This window comes from Silurus meridionalis, chromosome 27, assembly GCF_014805685.1.
Source record: "Silurus meridionalis isolate SWU-2019-XX chromosome 27, ASM1480568v1, whole genome shotgun sequence".
Classification (NCBI taxonomy): domain Eukaryota; kingdom Metazoa; phylum Chordata; class Actinopteri; order Siluriformes; family Siluridae; genus Silurus; species Silurus meridionalis.
This window is the reverse complement of record NC_060910.1, coordinates 6,845,744-6,866,688: the sequence shown is the minus strand read 5'-3', so window position 1 is coordinate 6,866,688 and position 20,945 is coordinate 6,845,744. Positions and strand designations below refer to the sequence as shown.

Here is a 20,945-nt window from a genome sequence, read left to right as displayed (position 1 = left end):
ATTATGACCTGTAAATTGAATAACACTGATGGGTGTATTATATTAGGCAGTAAGTGAGCATTTTGTTCTCAAATTAGATGTGTTAGAAGCAGAAAAAATGGGCAAGCCTAAGGATGTGAGCGAGTTTGACAAGGGCCAAATTGTGATGTCTAGATGACTGGGTCCAAACATCTCCAAAACTGCAGCTCTTTTGAGCTGTTCCCGGTCTGCAGTCTGTCAGTATCTATCAAAATTGGTCCAAAAAGGAACAGTGGTGAACTGGTGACAGGGTCATGGGTGGGCAAGGCTCATTGATGCACATGGTGAGCGAAAGGCTGGACCATGTGGTTCGATCGAACAGACTTCAGATTGCTGAGGAAGTAAATCATGTTAATGATCGATGGGTCAGAACTGTTTTTTCAACAAAATAGGGACTGACATAATATTAAGCAGGTGGTCATAATGTTATGCTTATTATATATATATATATATATATATATATATATATATATATATATATATATATATATATATATATATAGTGGTATGTTTGTTTATTCTACATCAGCAATAATAATAATAATAATAATAATAATTGGTAGTTATAAATTGACTGTTTTTTAATTATTCGATTAATTGATTGATTAGTTAATTTGTTGATTGATTTTTACTTTATCTGGACCTGTTCCTCCTGCCAGGTCACTAGATGGCGTCGTTTAGCTCCCTTAGTGTATCAGAATGGACAGAAGAAGAAGAACTGCACGTCATAGCTGAGGTGGAGAAGTAGAAGCTCATTTCTAGCTCGCCAAGTCAAGAAGTGAAACAACTCTTTCTTTACTATAAACATGTGGAGCTGTTAGAGAGCTGCATTGGATTGTGTTTGGCTCAGCTGCAGGGTTTCATTCCTCCCAGAGGTAACAGCTGACAGCTGAGCATCAGGAATGTGGTAGTTTTGTGTTTTAACAGCATAAAGTGAACCTTTTATAAAGGAAACATGTCCAAAAACAAAACATCCAAGAAAAAGCTGATTATTGAAGATGGTGAGTAGTGTTTTGCTTTCCTGTAGTTTCTTGTATTTGCATGTTGTCTTTCTTACACGTGACAGATGTCAATAAAACCTGCAACATGTAGATAACTTACAATAAAGTGGGTTGTTTTGGTAAGAGAAACACTTCAAATGTGCAGTTCAGGGGGACAAGATCATTTTGGCAGGTTGAAAATAAAAGAAAGAAGAAAGAGCGATAGATGCTTTGGAATCAACAGATTTAAGAACAATGTCATCATTATAATCATATACTTCTGCGTGTACTACTATTAATAATATTTCTTGACACTTTGTGTTAGGAGTGTTCAACAATTTTAACCCTGCTTGTTCACCTCCTTCAGATGAGCCAAAAGAGGACGGGGAAGAACTGAATCCTTTCTCCTTCAAAGAATTCATTAAAAGCAAACATCAACATCCCTGTACCATAAAGCCTGTTGAGGTGAACTTACTTACTACAAGTCTGTATTTATATTCAAAATATCCAACATTATAATTATATTCATATTCAGTGTAAAAGAATACATTTTCGAACTCCGTTTGAACCCTACTGTATAAAAGATTACACACATTATGTTCAGCTCACAGAAGTGGAAAATAGAGTGAACACCATTGTAACATGTCATAACCCAGTTTCATTAAATAATCAGACAAGACATTTCCCTCAATTCATTCACCTTCAGTACAGTATGTTTTTATACTCTCTGGATCATGGTTTAGAAATAAAGGAGACAGGAATACACCTTGAATCGAATGGGATGCCAAACACTGATTTACTCCTCGTTTAAAAATAAGCACAGCTGATCCTCATGTTGGCCTGCTATTTTGGGCCATTCATCTGAGTACTTGGAGGAAATGAATGAAAGTGGAAAAGGTGTTCTCTGAAAAGGAATCCTCGACTAGAACCATTTTAAGAAGCCAAGAACCCTTAATTAGACAAAAATACTCTTGATTTTTTTTTTAAGAATTTGCTTATTTTCTATCATGTTCATGGAGTCACTACAGATTCTTCTCCTCTTTGACAAATGTTGTAATTCCCACAAGAAGAAGGACGCTAAGTAGAGCCTATGTTATATGTAATGCCATTTGTGGTGATGTCATTAACTTTCTTGTTATTGTTGTAGCCCGATGGTCTGTGTTCAGTGGAGGACGAATACAAGTACACCACAGCCTTTGAGCCCAGCCAAAAGGCTCACTTTTTCACGGATCCCTCCTTGCTCGAGCAGTCGTTTGACTATAAACCTGAGGATGAATGGACTGAAAGCTACCAACCCTCGACAATCAAGGACGCACACGATTTGGGGCTAAGCGGTGTTCTGGATTGCTCCTTACTGTCCTGTGTAGCTGAGGACGAGACATTGAACGAGTGGGAGCTGGAAGAGGACATCTCACCACAGCACCACTTCCCCAGACGGAACACAGATAGCTACGAAGGAGATGAAGAGACCTCGCTTATTGATCTCACCTTCCACGCGAAGAAAGGCAGCACAGAGAATGGGATTAGTTACCAGCAAAAGGTAATTCAGTGTTGCATTTGGTTTATCAGTGGTGGGATTGTGTCATGTTAATATCTTTGTTTTGTTTTTCTTGTTTTGTAGCTCAGAGACGAAAATGCTCAGCTTCGGAAGCATATCGAGAACTGATAAAAAAGTCAGGGGCCGATTCTACAAAGTAAGAAAACAGCAAGACTGTATAAGTAATGCCTTCAAATGTTTTTCATGTATGATGACTGACGACAGAATTAAAACAGATATTCATAACCTATATCATTACTGTGTAGATCTAATCAGTAAACTTGCCTTTTTATTTATTTATTTATTTATTTATTTATTTTTAAAGAATCAGACAGCTTACAGACGAGTTGCACAACCGAAATTTGCAAGAGGAGAAAGAAGCCAAAGCTTTAGAGAGCATGGTGCAGTCTGTGGAAGAAAACCTCCAGTTAATGACCGTATGCATCTTCATTTACGTCTCTTTAGCAGCACTTCACAGTACATCTCAATGTGTGAACTAACTCTGACCATGTTCTGTTTCCCCACACAGAAACGTGCAGTTAAAGCTGAAAGCAATTTGTCTAAACTGAAACAAGACGTCCAGCAGCTTCAGGTTTGGCCTTCCAACTTTCTAACTCTTCTTTCTTTTTAAACAATATTATCTATTACTACATCATCTATCTGCAGTTGATTTATTTTGCATTACATAACTTGTTGAACTCTCAGTTTTTAAATCTGATTGGTCAATGTCGTTATAAATCAGATCACATATAAACGGCAAAAATAACAGTTGTGTTTCTTGACAAATTGTTCGGTTTAAGAAGAATACAATCTTTTGAGCTGTGCGTTATTTCAGATCACGTCACCTTTGTTGATTATTTCCCTATAACTGTACATAATGTTCTGTTTTGCCACTGGTAACAACTCGTGCGTTCTTCTACCTTTTTCCTGTAGAGCCAGTTAGAGGCATACAGATGTGAAAATGAACGACTTCGTGCAGGAGAAACTGCTGCCTTGTGCTCGATGAGACAAAATGCCCAAGTGGCATCCAAATACCTCCTTAAAGCTGCTCAGGATGCTGAGACTTCCATTAAGTATGTTGAAAACTAACCGGTCTCATTTAAGTTTAAAATTACATTTCATACGATTTAGTGATTAGACACTTAATATGATGGATATTATTGAAAGTGTATTTTTCTGTCCACAGGCAGTTGTTGGCAGGAAGAGAGACTTTGTGCCTAGTATCGGAGATGTTGAGTTCAGTTGACAAGATCACAGAGATTCCAAAATAACACCTTCTTTACTTTATAATGTCGTGCCTTAAATGCCTCCATTATCAATTTACTCTTTCAAATCAGATGTTTATCACATACCAATGCTTTTTTTTTTACCGCTATGAACTGGTAGCTCATTGGTAGACATTGGATTTCTAATTGGAGTTCAAATCCTGCCACTACCAAGCTGCCACAGCTGAGCCTGTGAGCAAGGCCCTAAACTCTCAACTGCTCAGTTGTATCAAAAAGAAATTGAAAGTCTGTCTGGTTCAAGACATCTTCCAAATGCCTGGCTATGGCCACACTCCTGGTCCTAGCCAGTCCTAGCTTGTATTGACCCACCGACTTAACTAGCTTACAGTCTTAGCAATGGCAGACTATGCATTTCACACCAAAGCCTTCAGTCCTGCCTGAATTTATCCTGCATGAATTAATTCACCTCTTAATACCATTATTATGACACCATAGCTGTAGTAACCATCAATAATATACAGATGAAGCAAGAAACCCAATTAACACAATTTAATTCTCACAATTCTCCTTTCACTGCAGCCACAGCTGCACCGCCCGCATACATCGTCTCTAGCAGAAACTATTTTTTCAATATTAACCCTTTGACATCCCTAATCTCTGTCTGTTGTGCCAGTACCATTTCAATTTCGATCCTGTCACAGAGAACAGTCCGTGACAATAACAGTGTCTCTACACTGTATGCTGCAGCTCCCTTTTTATTAACACTTTATAAACACTTGTGTGCAGTTGTGCTTTGTTTACTAACATAGTGCTTTTATAAGTATAGAAATAAGGTTAGAGTGAAATCGTGAGAAAATACTGTGTGCACAAAAGACTTTATATTGTAGTGTTATCATTTTTCAAATCAAAAGGATACTTTATAAGTATGAGAATTGTTACTGTATGTATCAGGACATGTTTTATAGGTAGGTTGTTAGAGGGTTTTACCAATCCTCTTATATATATATAATGTATATCTATAATATATATATATATATCTTTAGCGGTGCATCTCGATTAATTAGAATATCATTGAAAAGTTGATATTTCAGTAAATTAATTTAAAAAGTGAACCTCATATTATATAGATTCATTACACAGAGACTGAATATTATATCAACTGTTTACTTCTTTTAATTTTTATGATTATGGTTTACAGCTAATGAAAACCCAAAATTGAGTATCTCCGTGAATTAGAATATTGCAAAAAAAAAAAAAAAAAAAGTTCAATATTGGAGACTCGTGGTGTCACTATGGAAGCCCATTTCCACCACTGGAGAAGAAAAAATAAAAGGTTATTGTGACTTTTTCTCTCACAATTCTGACTTTTTTTTCTGAGGATTGCGTAATACAAACTCACAATTCTCACAATTTATATACAGTTTATATCGCGCAAGTCTGAGGGAAAAAAAGTCAGATTTGTGAGTAACCAATAACCTTATTTAATTCAGTGGTGGAAACAGGCTTCCATGGTGTCACACTCTAATCAGCTAATTAACTCAAAATACCAGCAAAGGTTTTCTGAGCCTTTAAATAGTGTCTCAGTCTGGTTCAGGCTACACAATCATGGGAAAGACTGCTGATTTGACGCCTGTTCAGAAGACGATCATTGACACCCTGCACATGAAGGATAAGACACAAAAGGTCATCGCTAAAGAAGCTGGCTGTTCACAGAGTGCTGTATTCAAGCCGATTAATGGAAAGTAGAATAAAAGGAAAAATGTTAGAAAAATGTGAAACGAAGCCCATTTAAGAATTGAAAGATTTACAAAGCGTGGACTGCACCTGGAGTCAGTGCTTCAAGAGCCCCACACACAGCTGTATCCAGGATATGGCCTACAACTGTCACATTGCTTGTGTCAAACCACTCCTGAACCAGAGACAACGGCAGAAGCACCTTACCCCAGCTAAGGACATAAAGGACTGGACTGCTGCTCAGTGGGCCAAAGAACCCTTCTTAAAGTAAATTTTGCATTTCATTTGGAATTAAAGGTGCCAGAGTCTGAAGGAAGAGAGAAGACACCAGACCCAACAATGCAGAAGAGCTGAAGGCCGCTATCAGAGCAACCTGGACTTCCATGACACTTCAGCAGTGCCACAGACTGATCATCTCAATGCCATGCCACATTGCAGTAATTCATGCAAAGGAAGCCCTGACCAAGTATTAAGTACTTTTTATTGTTAATGTTTTTTTTTTATTGGTCTTAAGTAATATTCAAATTTTCAGAGATAGTAAATTTTGGGTTTTCATCAGCTGTAACCCATAATCATCCAAATTAAAAGAAATAAACACTTGAAATATATGTTGTGTAATGAATCTATATTTTGAGTTTCACTTTTTGAATTGAATTCATATAAAACTTTTTGATGATATTCTAATTTATTGAGATGCACGTGTGTGTGTGTGTGTGTGTGTGTGTGTATTAGTGTATAAAAACATGCTTTAATAACATTTATAATTTTTTTTGATTTAATCAACTTTTATGATTTGTTACACACAAAATTATGAGAACTTCAGTTCAGTCATTTTTGATTAAAGGTTCGAAAGATTTCTTGCTTTTTTTTTTTTTTACCTTAAATCAAATTCCACGCATATAATGTGTGATATCATTTAAACCGATGTACTAATTGTATTCTAAAAAACTATTGTGAAGCCATTCCGATGGAAAGGATTATTCTTACTAATTCCAACATGCTTGTTTATATGAGCAGAATTTATATCCAGAAGTAATACTTTTATGACTGATGTATACTTGTTTATCATTGTCTGTGTGCCTGTTTTTTATTACTTTAAGAAATAAAGAGGTGATTATTGTACCACAGAATTGTTGAATTCTCAATTTTGTTTGCTCATAAAGATTTGTTCTAATAATAGTTCTGTCTAAAAGATCAATCACAGATTAATATCAAAATTAGATAATTTAAATAAGTTATAAATACAGTGTATGTGTATATATATATATATATATATATATATATATATATATATATAATTTTGGATTGAATGTTTATCAGTTATCTAACTTTTCTAAGTTCTAATAAACTGTAACTTGCTTTCAGATTTCTTTTAATTATTGATTTCTATAATATGAAATAATGCAAATATGATGAGCTCTTTATTTTTAATCTTTTGTTACTGCTTTGCCAAATCTTATATTTATCGTAGTAAATTCATTTGTCAAAATCCCATATTGATTGTTTTTGCAATTAAAGTTCAGCAATATATCCATCCTCAAAGAACTCGAAAGCTGTATAAACTCTAAACCTGTGCTACTGTTTTGATTTCTTTGGCTAATTTTCAGCTTTACATTCTGTCATTTATTTATAATTGGTGCTTTGCTTAATTTAACATTTTATTTAAACAATTTTTTTATTTTAACATTTCTTTTTTCCACATTTGTCCTTTATCTATTTTTTGATGTACTTCCGCACTTGCTTTGTGTATGTATAATTTGATACTTTCAGGGAAAGAATTTTGTTATATATGCAAAATAGTTTTTTTTTATACTTTCTTCAATTTTTTTATTTTACACTTTTCTTTACAAAAATTGCTGTGTTGTTCTGTACTTCACCGAGCTCAAACATGCATCTGACCTGATGCTTCTTTTTCCACATAACCAGCTTCTGTTTATAAGTATAGGAAAATATATTTTATTTTAAACTAATAGTTGCTGTTGCTGCTTTCATGTTGTCCCGCTCAATCAGTACTTACTTAATAAATAAAAATCTCAAGTCACTGCTGTATGTGTGAGTGTCCGCTAGGGGGAGCGCCTTTTGCATAGTAAATGCATTTAAACGCCAACATTATATTGTTGGAGAAACAGATGAATTAATGGGCAGATTCATGGATGGATGATTGAAATTGTGTATTACGTTTAAAAAATAAATACTAAATACTAGTTGCGATTAATGAATATTAAAAAAGTGTTAATTAATTTTTTTTAAGACTGATCTTTATAAAAAGAACGAACAATCTGTGCATGTTTCACATTACACCACCCCAGAGTTTATTGTTTTCCAATACCAGCATGTCACGCCGAGTTTTATTTCTCATTTTTTTGCATTTTCTTGTTTGTATCTTCAAAAAAACATTTATGCATTACATTGCTCCATGCAATTGTACTTTTTCCAATTAAAAGTATTGTTTTGTTTTTTTTGTTTTAGTTTTTTATAAAAAGAATCAAACCATACCAGGGCACATGGTACATTTCTTTAACAATGTAACATACAGTAAATGTTTTTTAAAAGTATAAATAATAAAGTATAAAAAAAAGGAACCAATGTTCAGTTATATTGCTGTACCCTACTAAAATACAGCTGGAACGACAAAGAAAGGATGTGCACTCTTTTATATACATTCTTATACCTTAATTTTTGTGTGTGCACGCATTCTTCGTGTTTTATTTATTTTCTTAATCATTTCAGTTGCCAATTTCCAACTCCAACCCTCTGACACTGAGACTTTTATTATGAAGCCGAGATCTCCGACTCTTATAACGTGTTCCTGTTTCTATCATGGCCGGTGGCACGACGTTTCATTGACGCAACATGCGCGAACTTAAAAAACAAGAACGGTATGTCGGGTTTTCTATCATGAAAATATGTTTACAATTATAAGAATGTTTTTGTAAATGCAACATAAACACAAACGCTTGCATGAATTTTTTTTCCACCTTGTTGTTTACTGAGTTTCGATTCTTTCGAAATGCACGCTGGGTAATATGCTAACGACCTGCTTTCCGCATGCAGTAGAAAGACGTGATAGGGATGAAAGTCCTGATATAATTACACTGTTTAGTTTTTATCCTGTTTTGGGTGTAATCTGAAACGGCATTGTCGGTATTTGTAATATTATTTTGAGAAGAGTCAGGGGTCATATAGCTGTGAGCAGTACAGGAATACAAAAACTGCCTATTAACAGGCGTATAAATAATACCCAGTATGAGATATTAGTATCATTTGGGTTTTTATGATTTAATAAGTTACATAATTATGTTACACATTCATTGTGTCACAGATTGTGAGGCTATTTCATTATGTCAACATTTGATATTAGTATATGTTGGTAAAGGAATAAAAAAAAATCCATCCTCTGTATGTAGAAAAAAGACAGCAAAAACAAAAATCTCAAATCTGGTACCAACAGACCAAAGGAGTGTTTTTCACTGATCTAATGTCCATTCCAATTCTTCCATGAAGACCCAACTCATACAGTCACCTTTACACAGTAGATGTCTGCCACTTGAACTCAGAAGCATTCATGTAAATTGTTGGTTTCTGAGGCTGGTAATTCTAATGAAATTATCCTCTGCAGCAGAGGTAGCTCTTGGGCTTCCTTTCTTGGGACGCTCCTAATGAGAGCCTGTTCCATCATAGAGTTTAATGGATTTAGAGACTGCACTTGGGGACACATTTAAAGTTCTTGGGTTTTTTTATTTTTATTGACTGACCTGCATTTTTTTAAGTAAGTTTTTTTAAGGACTGGGGTTTTTTTTTTGCTTAACTGAGTGTTGCTTGCCTGCTCTCTACATGCAGGGAAGGTGTTAGGGATAAAAATCCTAAAATAATTACATTAAACTGTTTAGTTTTTATCCTGTTTTGGGTGTAATCTGAAACCACATTGTCAGGATGTGTAATATTATGTTGAGAAGAGTCAGGGGTCATATAGCTGTAATCACTGCAGGAGTAAAGAAACTACCCATTACCAGGCTTATAAATAATATCTAAAAGTATTAAATTGTTTGGGTTTTTAATGATGTAATAATTCACATAAGTATGTTACATACCCTTTGTGTGCCAGATTGTGAGTTATTTCACTATTTTAATATTTGATATTTGTAATTAAAGGAGGACAAAATGGCATTTTCAAAAGATTTGTTGCATCAAATTAGTATACAAGTCAAGACATTCTGTTCATGTTCACACCCCCGGATGCAAACTGTTGAATATTGGGAAAAACAAACACACATTGTTTTCATTATCTGGTCAGTTTGTCGTACTGTAGCCTCAAATTCCAGTTCATGTTCAAACAAGAGTGGAACCTAATCTGCTCTTCTTCCCAATGGCTATCTGACTGAAGGTTTGGGCTTTATGTGCCAGATTTTAAATCTACTTCATTATTTCAATGTGATATTTGCATATGTAGGTAACGGAGGGGAAAAATGGCATTTTCAGAAGATTTGTTAGCTGAAAGGAACAAATTACAGAATGAGATTGTGGCCCTTGAGAGCAATCTGGATGATGGCAGTAACCTTGCAGATTTGCTGTCTTCAGACAGAGACAATGGTAAGTCAAACATGATAACACTAACACAACACAAACTATGTACTATGTCACACACACTTACACAAGCTTTATTTATGTATCCCCTCTTGCAGATGAGGAGTCTGATGACAGTGGACACGCAGGAGAGGTTGTTGTACGTACAGCGGTGTATCTCCAAGATTTTCCCATTAATAAATATTGCTGCAGGAGCTCACGTGTGCATATTTTTGTCTCTTGCAGGCACACAATGACCTGGAAGCAGAGCGAAATAAGATACAGAGAGAGATCGAAGAGTTAGAGCGAACACTCGGGGCAGATGCCGCTCTGGTTGATGCCCTCACAGGTAAATGTGTGCATAGTTGTGACATCACAACCGTAAGGAATAAATAAATGAATAAAAATCTGTACTTGAGGCTCATGAAAGTTCATGAATGAACAGGTGTACAGGTGTTCCTGCATAATTAAAGTGTATATGTGTTTTACAAACTTTATTAAGTATGTTTTACATTACTAGAATATTAAATTTTACATACATTTTTATGTTAAATTCTTCTGTTTCTCAATTATTTATCAGAACAAACACATATTGGTCTCAAAATGTAGTTCTTGTTACAGCTAATATTTCTGAATGACATATTTAGGACCAGGTCAATATGAAAATCATTAAAGATTTATTTTTGTTTTCTTTCTCCCTTAACAAAGTGTGGATTTGACTTGTAAGTGTGTGTGTGTGTGTGTGTGTGTGTGTGTGTGTGTGTGTGTGTGTGTGTGTGTGTGTGATTTCAGACAGTGAACATGGCAGTCTTGTGGATTCCGTGAGTATTTGTATAACTGTATAGATTTAATCACTTTCCCTTCATTACTTTTATTTTAAAAAATATTGATTAGTTTTGTTTTCTAAAAAATCTAGGATAGTGATGTCGATTTGGACCTCCCTCAAGATTTGGAAACGTGTCTTCAGATGAACTTGGTGTATCAGGAGGTGCTGCAAGAAAAATTAGCTGGTGTAGAGAGGCTTCTTAGTGAAAATCGTGAACAGCAGGTTAATAGATTTCCTGTCAATAAATAAATAGGGTGGGTTTTCAAAATATCACTGAGATATTAGGTAAAAGTTTTCTGGAATTTCTTTTACAGAAAGAGCTTGAAGAACAGCTTTCTGGACCATCATATGTTTATTCTGGCCTGCCTCATCTCAAACTCTTCCTTGGCAGCTTCATGAAACCGTATTTTAAAGACAAGTTGACTGGTTTGGTAAGATTTAGTTATTACTAAATGATGTGGAGGGGTAAAAGTCTTGAAAGGCTACATGCATCCACATTTCAGATAAAAATAAATGTATAAATGTTTAAAATAAATCTCTTTTATTTGCACATACTAATGTGACTGAAGCTTGTATATGTGTACATTTCCTGTACAGGGCCCTCCAGCTAATGAAGAAACTAAAGAGAGGTTGTCTCATGGGACCAAGACTTGCGATGAAATGAAAATTCGAAGATGTACGGTTTTGTTGAGCTGAATTTTTTTGGATTGCTCGAGATAGACAAAATTGACTTATCGTATTGTCTTTTAGGGGAGCCATGGCAAAAGACCTTGCTGATCAACTCCGTAGTCACGGACACTATGAAACGAATGTTACAGCCAAAACTGTCAAAGTATGTTTGTATGTCTTTTCACTCATTATTTTTTGACTGTTATATGGAACTGTGTTATATTGTAATCAGCCTTAATATTCTTTATTCTTGTGTTCACATATTATAGGATGGAGTACTTAACTGCAAAGATGTCTAAAGCGAATAATGCAGAAAAAGAAGAAATACAGAACCAAATTGCTCTTTTAGAGAATGACATCACAAAAATCAGGTGCCTGTAATGAATTAATAGCTAAATCATTTGCATGTGTGTTGTGTGTTTTAAATTGAGGAGTAAGATTACTATGTGTATCTCAGCTATAGGGGGCATCATTGCTTTGTTACATAATTTTCACCCCAAAGTTTGTATTTTTAATCTAAAAAGTATGTTACTCAAATATTTATACTTGAACTGTCTGTAGAAACTCTCAGCTTTAAGTTGCTCATTATACTAAATGTCCGTCCTTATGAACATATTGTTTTGCAGATCACTAAAGGAAGATCAGCTATATGGGGATCGCCATGACGACCATGATTGGGATAAAATATCAAATATTGATGTAGGTTTTTTGATTCTTTTAACATACACTCACCATCCACATTATAAAGAACACCTTCCAATTTATATCAGGTCTGCCAGTTGTGTGGCAACATTGCAGTGTGTGAAAAGCCACACTTTATGGATAGCTGAAGCATAGAAAAAGTAACTGCACAGTTTGAGTGTGCCTGTGTTCTTAATAGCCTCTGATTCCTGGTCTTAGTTGGTAGGGGTGGAACCTGAGTTGCTTACCAATGTTGTGAAGTGATTGCATTACAACACTGGTTACTACAGACCTCCTGTTTGTCACATTACTTTTTTATTAACCAAATTAAAAGTATCTTGAACAATAAATTGAACCATTGCAGGTACAGTTAAAGATATCACCATCTCCAAGCTGCTGAGTCAGCTGTTGCTTTAGGTTAAAATTTTATTTTACACCATGCAATCATATTATTATTTAAATAATTATGACAATGATTCAGTTCGAGGGCCTTCGGCAACCTGATGATCTGATGAGGTTCTGGCAGAATTACCTGCATCCCTCCATCAACAAATCCACATGGAGTCAGGATGAGATCGCCAAGCTCGCAGATGCTGCAGAAGAGCACAAGTACTGCCACTGGGAACAAATTGCAGAATCTCTTGGGGTAAGTGTAACAGTGGAAGATGTTTTGGTTTGTGTAGTCAGTAATGCATGCAATATTGGACAGCTTGAACTTTCAAAGCATGTGTCAAAGGTGACCTTTGAAAAATGCGAAGAAGACTATATCACAGATATCTGTATAATCAGTATATCTGATTTATCTTCTTGTTCTTTTTCTTTTTATAGACCGGTAGGACAGCTTTCATGTGTTTCCAGACATATCAGCGGTACATCTCTAAACGGTTCAGGAAGAGAGAGTGGAGTAAAGAGGAGGACCAGGTCTTCTTGGAGCTCATAGAAAAGATGAGGATTGGCAACTTCATACCGTATACTCAAAGTACTTGGACACAACTTATTATGAACCAGTCACCCCTGCGAGATGTTTATTATATGTTAATAGGCAGGTTTTTCAAAAACTGACGTGTTGTATTGATATAACATTCTCATTCTTTACTTTGGGTATTTTTTCATATCTTCTTAGTATCATACTTTATGGAAGGTCGTGATAGTTCCCAGCTCATCTACCGTTGGACATGTGTTCTGGATCCATCAATAAAGAAGGGACCTTGGACAAAAGAAGAGGATAAGGTATGGACAGCGAGTTGGTATTTCATTTGTCTTTGAACAAATTAAAACCCAGATTATGAGTGGGTGACCAGTATTAAGTGGCATTAGGACTACACCAAATTGTACTGGTTCCTGAAAGTCTTGTTCATTGAAGCCCATTCTCAATTTCTCAAATTAAACAGACTACGGTGAGCGGAACTAAATATTGAGCTCAGAGCTCATATTTGATTATTCCTGAATATTTCGAATGGCAAAGACCTTAAGTGTTTCTTTGTTATTATCTGCTCTGATTGCAAAGGTATCAGTATTGAAAATGAATTATATAATATGTTTACATAATACAATAAACATTATTTCTCATTATTTCATTAAAATAAAATAAAGGATGATGCTGTAGCATTAGAGCCATGTTACTGAAGCTTGTATATGAGAGCTTATCAGGTGAGTGGCAGCAGCATTGCTGTATCAGACCAGAGGTTTTGCACAAAGCTCTTGTGTCAAAAACAAGCTCCAAACCCTTATTCTCCTCACCTGTAGTCATGACTCGTGGTTATTGACCAAAACAATAAGGTCAGGCCTGCTCTCTGTGACAGAAGTCACAAGCTCAACAATCCAGGAGAGCCTTGGAGTAAAGATGTTTCTCCTCCATATAATGGTTTCTTTGGGTAGCATTCAAGAATGCTTTGGACAAAGGGGCAACCTATGACCTACTGGAGGGTTTATATCTCACCGTTGGTAGAGGAGTGTCTGAGGATCTGCCAGGAGAAGCGATGGCCAGGGTAAAATTCTTGGCTGACCTACTTAGCATGTAAAGACCAAGATCCCCACTTCTAAAAGCAGAAGATCAATTAATTAAAAAATTTATAAAACTGACATAAAAATTACATTATTGTCCAGCTAAATTGTTGATTCTGGATTTTAATGTATAAAAGTATCAGTCATTATTATGGAGACAGATCATTTGCTGTTGATTTTTTTGTTTTTTAAATGGAAGACTGCATTAAGAGAGCTGAGGTAAATTTTTGTTATTGTTATTACAGTTACTTCTGAAAGCTGTAAAGAAGTATGGCTGCAAGGAGTGGTGGAAAATTAGACTGGAAGTACCTGGAAGGACGGACAATTCATGCAGAGATAGGTATGCAAATGCCTTCTTAGGTCTTCTCTGGCAGGAGAATGAATTGAAAATGTATATATGACTAATTATATGAGATCTGTTTGATTCTTCCTAGTTTCAATTAATTAAGCATTCTTCACTTGATGTACTCAGATATCTGGATTGCCTCCAAGCTAATATAAAGAGAGGTGCATGGAGTGAAGAAGAAGTGGAACTGCTGAAAAAACTTGTAGAGAAACATGGTGTTGGTGAGGTTTTTTTTTTTTTTTAATTCATAGAACCTAAATCGAATATATTTCTCAACAAACCCAAACCATGCTTTTGTTTCTGTAGGCACTACTTGAAGGGTAAATAATATTCCTGCTGTCTTTTTTTAGGTAAATGGTCTAAAATCGCTGCTGAAATTCCAAACAGGGTTGACAGCCAGTGTTTGAACAAGTGGAAATGGATGATGCAGAAAGCTAATGTAAGTATTTGGTGTAGGTTTTATACCATAGTGCTTCTGAACTCTATAATCCGATTGGTCAGAAAAAAGAAAAAAAAAAAAGAAAAACTATATAGTCATTGATATGGTAAAGCTTCTTGTAAGGAGATATATGTTTAACATTGAGTCTCCTTAGTCAGCAATTTAGAATTCTTCTTCTAGACAAATGACTTTGCACATTCCAGTTTCAGTCTAACATTTCTTATTAGCAACAAGAATGAGCAAAACAAAGAGGCTTATAGCAAGTATAATACAAGGCACATAAACATTTGATGTAATAAAGTGTAATTTAATAAAAAAAAATGTATTCAATACATATTTAATTTTTTTGTAAACTAATACAAAAAATTTATGTAATTTTTTTGGTGAGGAAATGGAGATATTAACAGTAAAGTCAAGACCACCTATAAACATTTCCCTTAAAACCAGACACCGTGTCACATTTCATTTGCTACTTATATTCTAGGTACTGCATAATTTGTGTTTTTCTTTTAAAATCATATTTTTTTTTTTACCCTTTACAGAAACAAGGTGTGAAGAGAGCAATAGGAAAAATAGATCAGAAAAATATGAGCCACAGTCAAAAAAGAGGTGCACAAGGCAGCAAAAGCTCAGCTCAGCGAAAGATGATGATTTTCACACTGAAAGCGACAGCTCTGAAGATGAAAAGGAACAAGTGCCGTACATGGATAGCGATAGTGAACAAGCAGGAGAAGCAGAAGTCTCTTCAGACGAGAACTGTAAACTAGAATACGTCCAGCCAGTCATGAAGGAATGGATTCCTGCATGTGAGAACAATCTGGTACATTCTTCCGGGAAAGTGAAAACCATATTGGTAAGGCTGCCCACTGAGCCAGAAGAGTGTGCCAGAGGTAGTGTCCGGAACACCGTTCTGGACAGATTGGGAAAACCTGTGAAGACTTATGTTGGCATGGAACCACCTGCTTTAGAAAAATGCAGTGTAAGTTTTAGACTTTGTAGAACAAAAATGAAAAGGTTTGTGCTTATATTCTAATAAGAGATAAATACTTACAGCCATATTGAAGTGTTTGGATATTTGTTCTCAGGTCAACCTGGTTTTTTAATAGTGATCCAAATTTCTTTTTACTGTATTTTATTTACAGAATTTAAGCAGTGAGCATGCCTTGATCATGGTGTCTGAATGTGAGGTTAGACGCTTCCTGATTTGCATGAAATCATCTGTCATGAATTCGGTAAGTTACCTTTATGAAGAATATAACAGACATCGCAAAGTGTCTTTTTTATAAGAAAACAATCCATAATGAATGCCGTAAATGTAATAAGGTGCAACTATTCCAGTGTTTTGTTTTTGTAGCTGTTAGTAGTGGACAAAGTACACAAACCATTCACTTGAGTTAAAGTATAATAAATATTACTCAAGTGAAAGAAAATGTGCTCCCTTTAAACTTCACTTGAGTAAAAGTACAAGTGTTTGCTTTCAAATGTACTTTAGTATCCAAATTACTATGTTTTACTATGGCTATATTGTTCCTATTATCATTTTTTGTCACAAGATTCTTCCATAATCATCTCAGTTTATGTGAAGACTTTTTATGTGAAAAGACTCTGTTACTCTCAGCACATCAATCTATTAATAGAATGATATTAATGAGTCAAACACTGGTTGATATCTGTTTAAATGATCATGAGCACAAAACCTTCTTTTCAACTACTTAAAATAAATTGTGTAATTGTGTAAATAAGGCCACAGGTGTTGTGGCAAGTTAGAGTCAGGAATTTCTTCCTGTATTTATCACTCTCTAAATGTTCTGCTTGCTGACACTGAACTGTATGTTATAAGGAAGTAACACTAAGCGGCAATTAAACAGTTGGAAACAGAGCATGCGCTCTACCCTGAATTTTGGCTTTCTGGGTGTTTGACTAGTTAAGTTTTATCCACTCATAAATAAAAAGGAACGACTGATTTCACAAAATGTAGTTGAGTAAAACGGACAATTGAACAAAAGACTTTGAAATGTAATTAAATTTAGATTTACCCAAATGGAAATACTCCAGAAAAATACAGATACGCAAATAAAAACCCTACTTAAATGAGGTAATGAATTATATTTACTTCATTACAGTCCACCACTGGTAACCGAGTGGCCTGAAGTGTATTATTTCTCTTATACCAGAGAGACAATTTCTGTTTTATTAGCGAATAGTGATATTGAACATTTACAAAATACAAGTTGGTTATAATAGCTGTTAATAGTCGTTGCATGACCAACCACTATTTTTATATACATTTTTATGTCTAGAAATCAAAAAAGACCAAAGCACAGATACTATTAAATCATTTCTAATACTGTTTCACTTTTCAGAACAAGAGGTACTGCTGTCAATTACTGTTGTGCTTTTGTGGAAACTAATTCAATCATTCAACATTGCTGCAGAATTATGAATCTAACGTGCATGTATGTAACAGATTAACAGTTAACAAAGCAATGCAGGTAAAAGTATCATAATAACAATTATCTTTACCCACACAGAGAACACTAAAATCCAAAGACAGCTTGTCTTCATGTGCAAAACAGAAGGATGCCAAAAAGGATGGAGAGAAAGGTAACAGTACAATGGAAAGCGGTCAAAGAAGAAGATGTAAATCTGTCCACAAGGCCACAGCCAACACCCAGCTAAACTATGATCTCATGTTAGCCATTACTCCATGGGTCGGCAACGTGGTAATGCCTTTACCTTTCAATGAGAGGCGGGTTTGTGAAGGTACTTTTGAGATACATTGATAAAATATAAATTACTCTATGTTGTGTTAAATTAGAATTAGATTTATTTTTCGATAGTGACATCATCTTTTATTTTCTTGTTGCAGCTGACATTGTTGGAAAACGAGCAGCAAATGTCCCTCTTGTAAAAACAACTGTGTTTTTGCTTTTTCTGCAGGTGAATAGAGTAATTACTTTCTGAAATTCTGTAATTATAATGACTATTGAAGGCTGGTTGCAATAAAAAGTGTGGTGTTGTTTTTGAAACAGGCTCTTAAAATTGATGTTGATGGATGCAAAAAAGTCATTCAAGCCCGCAATGACAAAATGTCCATGGTAAAGTTTACCTGCTTGTAGTATATTAACTATATGTACTATATTAATGTAACCAGATGCAAAATTCACTATTTGTTCTGTGTTGTTTAGATCAGTATTCTCCCCTCCTAAAATAGCCAGCAATAACCACTAAATATCTATGAGAGAATACAAAGGCATTCCAGATACTGGACAAATACTCAATGACTTTATTTTTCTCTCCTCCTCAGACACCAGGACCTAAATCAAGACCTTATTCAGGTAAAAGTAATGTGTTATTTATGTTCCTTTTCACATTCAAGTGCAGTGAATAAGACCTCCAAAATCAAGCTCTGTTCTGGTTTAATATCTTTCAGCCACGAAGCCAACTTTAGGTTCCTCTCGTTGTGGTAAGACTGTAGCAGACTTACTTGCTGAAAAAAAAGCACAGCGTAAAAAACAGTCTGGGCCCCTGCAGATCCCTGGGTTGTTTGGACCCCAGCTACTTCCACAGCCAGCTAAAATCCCAATCCCTCCACAGTCTCATCAGAGAGGGAAAACAAAACGGTCTGCTAGTCAGCAAATAGATGCTGCTTTGATACTTCCCCAGACTTTCATTGTTACCCAGCCAAATACAGATAACATAGCAGGCAATACACATAATGTGATACAGGGAATTTCACCTGTTCTGCAATTGGGTACAGAAGATGCATCAAAAATTCCTCAGCCAGTACTACATTTGGAAATACCAGTAGAATCTGGGATGGAGACCCACAAAGCATTCTGTCCCACAACCACACTGTCCACACCTGGACCACCTACAAAGGCATCAAAGGAAGTGGGCTCTGCAAAACGCAAGCACAAACCCACTATGAAAGCTCAAGCTTTGATGGCCGATGCAAAAACCAAGCTCTCCAAGAAACAGGCAGCTAAAAAAGAAGAAAATAGTAGTGTAAACCAGACAGTAGCTTTACTACCACAAACTACAGCCTGGATTCTCACTCCTGCTGGTTTAATGCCTGTTGCTGAAAATCAGATACAAGCTCCTGGCATCCCTGGTCATGAAAACCAGGTGATACCAAACAAGACTCAGATGGTATTTCAGCCACCTGTGACAATCAACCAGGGTAAATGTGTTGCACCGACCAATGCTAAGACACCAAGCAATCCAGCATCTGACTTAACTGAAATAGATACTGGATCTCTAAATGCTGGATCATATCTTGTCTCAGACAACCACATTGTTTCTTCACTTCCCCATTTTTCTAATTTCCCTGTTGTCCTTTCAGTCACAAATATAGTTGGTGTTCCTCAAGATCTTTCTAACACAAATGTGCCAACATCCATTACACTATCTGCAGATCAGTCTTCTAAAACTGGGAATCCCAAGTCTTCTCTAGTTTCTGTTTCATCCTCCCCTGTAGAAACAAGTCAAAACCTAACAGCGTCATGTAATGCAGATGCAACCAACAAGGTTCTCAAAGTTTCTGTCACAAATACATCTTCTATCACTTCTGCCTATCCAATGAACATTACTGATCCTGGTACCAATTCTGGTCCTCAGACCCAAAAAACGCCACATCCTGTTGCTCAGCCTGTATTTCAGCAACCAATCATAATAAACCAAAATGGTTTCCTGGCACTAATCAACACTGCTGGACCTTGCCAACCTAATGCACCTAATGCCTCTTCAGCTGCTACTATAAATGTAACTGGAGCTCCAACTACCTCTACATCATGTAATATCAATAAGAGTCTACCAATGTGTTTTAATATACCTATCAGTCCTGTGACCACCAGTCATCAAATTATGCCTCAAACAATGCAGCAGAAGACGGCCCACCACACCAAAACACAAATTGTTCAGAAAGCAGCTACAGTATCTACACCCAGACCTAAGCAAATGACTTTTGAGCCTAGCTTGGTGTTTTTCGAACAACCAGCACAAGTGAAAAACTGGATGAATGGCAATGGTGGGATTTCACTTCCTGGCCTAGAAAACAAAATGCCTTATCTTCCACCATTTGTTAGTAGTATTAATACATTGACTAATTTGCTCAAAGGAAAAGATTCTTTGTTAAAGTCAGCAGTGCAGATTCTGCCGGAAGAGCACAGAGATAACAGTGACGAAGACGCTAAGATAGCTGCTGTACGCAAGATGGTGTCTGAGAGATTAAAAACCAACCAAGCATATTTGCTTCTGAAGGCTCGCTTTTTGTCATGCTTCACCTTACCTGCCCTCTTGGCCACTATAAATCCACGTGTACAGTCGGCAGATGCTCCAGATCTGGAAGACGGTATAGATAAAGTCAAGACAAAACAGTTTGGAGATGATCAGCTCAGCCCAATGGTGAGTTTTGTTATGAAATGTTTGCTAAAATTTGTTTGCCTGCTAATTTGTTTCATTTTATTGAATTAACCACCATTTTTTTTATATAGGGGTCTCTACTCAACTGGAAAGAAAGTGAATTAACAGCAACACAGTTTCCTGGGAGAGAGTCAAGAAATCAAACTGACAGTCATAAAAGTGCATAGCATATTATGTATAGAAATTTTTATTTTTATAAGGACAATATATTTAATGACAATATTGAAAAACAATTGTAAAAAAATATCTAATGTATTTTTATGATTTTGTTTATAGAGAAATATAAGGCAAAATTTCTAATAAAATGTTTGCAAATCAATTTTCTCCTTGTATTGCCTTTATTTTAGCTGTAGGTATGTTACTGATTTAGTCACATTGAGGGGTAACAATGTGATAATAAGTTGACAATAAATGAGAATGGGGAATAGGTTTAGAATTTAAGTGTGTTCATTTCCAGGGCATGTCACGAGTTAAGCATATTGGCACAAGCGAATTGGG

General features: G+C 35.7%; 2 protein-coding genes across 2 annotated transcripts; both read left to right on the top strand.

The window, feature by feature from the left end:
- Positions 1 to 712: 712 nt before the first annotated feature.
- On the top strand, positions 713 to 3,822 carry entr1 (endosome associated trafficking regulator 1). Its single transcript, XM_046841107.1, is given in 9 exon segments — positions 713 to 1,019; positions 1,366 to 1,463; positions 2,146 to 2,538; positions 2,620 to 2,653; positions 2,656 to 2,692; positions 2,861 to 2,972; positions 3,065 to 3,127; positions 3,469 to 3,608; positions 3,722 to 3,822. Coding segments are annotated over 9 exon segments (1,008 nt in total). The 5' UTR covers positions 713 to 973; the 3' UTR covers positions 3,807 to 3,822.
- Positions 3,823 to 8,244: 4,422 nt separating this feature from the next.
- snapc4 (small nuclear RNA activating complex, polypeptide 4) lies at positions 8,245 to 20,766 on the top strand. Its single transcript, XM_046841902.1, is given in 26 exon segments — positions 8,245 to 8,374; positions 9,946 to 10,085; positions 10,178 to 10,218; positions 10,305 to 10,407; positions 10,851 to 10,879; positions 10,975 to 11,106; positions 11,199 to 11,315; positions 11,482 to 11,560; positions 11,635 to 11,716; positions 11,823 to 11,924; positions 12,180 to 12,252; positions 12,716 to 12,880; positions 13,063 to 13,213; positions 13,358 to 13,464; positions 14,484 to 14,578; positions 14,711 to 14,805; positions 14,935 to 15,023; positions 15,566 to 15,761; positions 15,764 to 16,002; positions 16,166 to 16,255; positions 17,555 to 17,786; positions 17,893 to 17,963; positions 18,056 to 18,121; positions 18,331 to 18,361; positions 18,457 to 20,429; positions 20,519 to 20,766. Coding segments are annotated over 25 exon segments (4,578 nt in total). The 5' UTR covers positions 8,245 to 8,374; positions 9,946 to 9,961; the 3' UTR covers positions 20,615 to 20,766.
- The last annotated feature ends 179 nt before the right edge of the window (positions 20,767 to 20,945 follow it).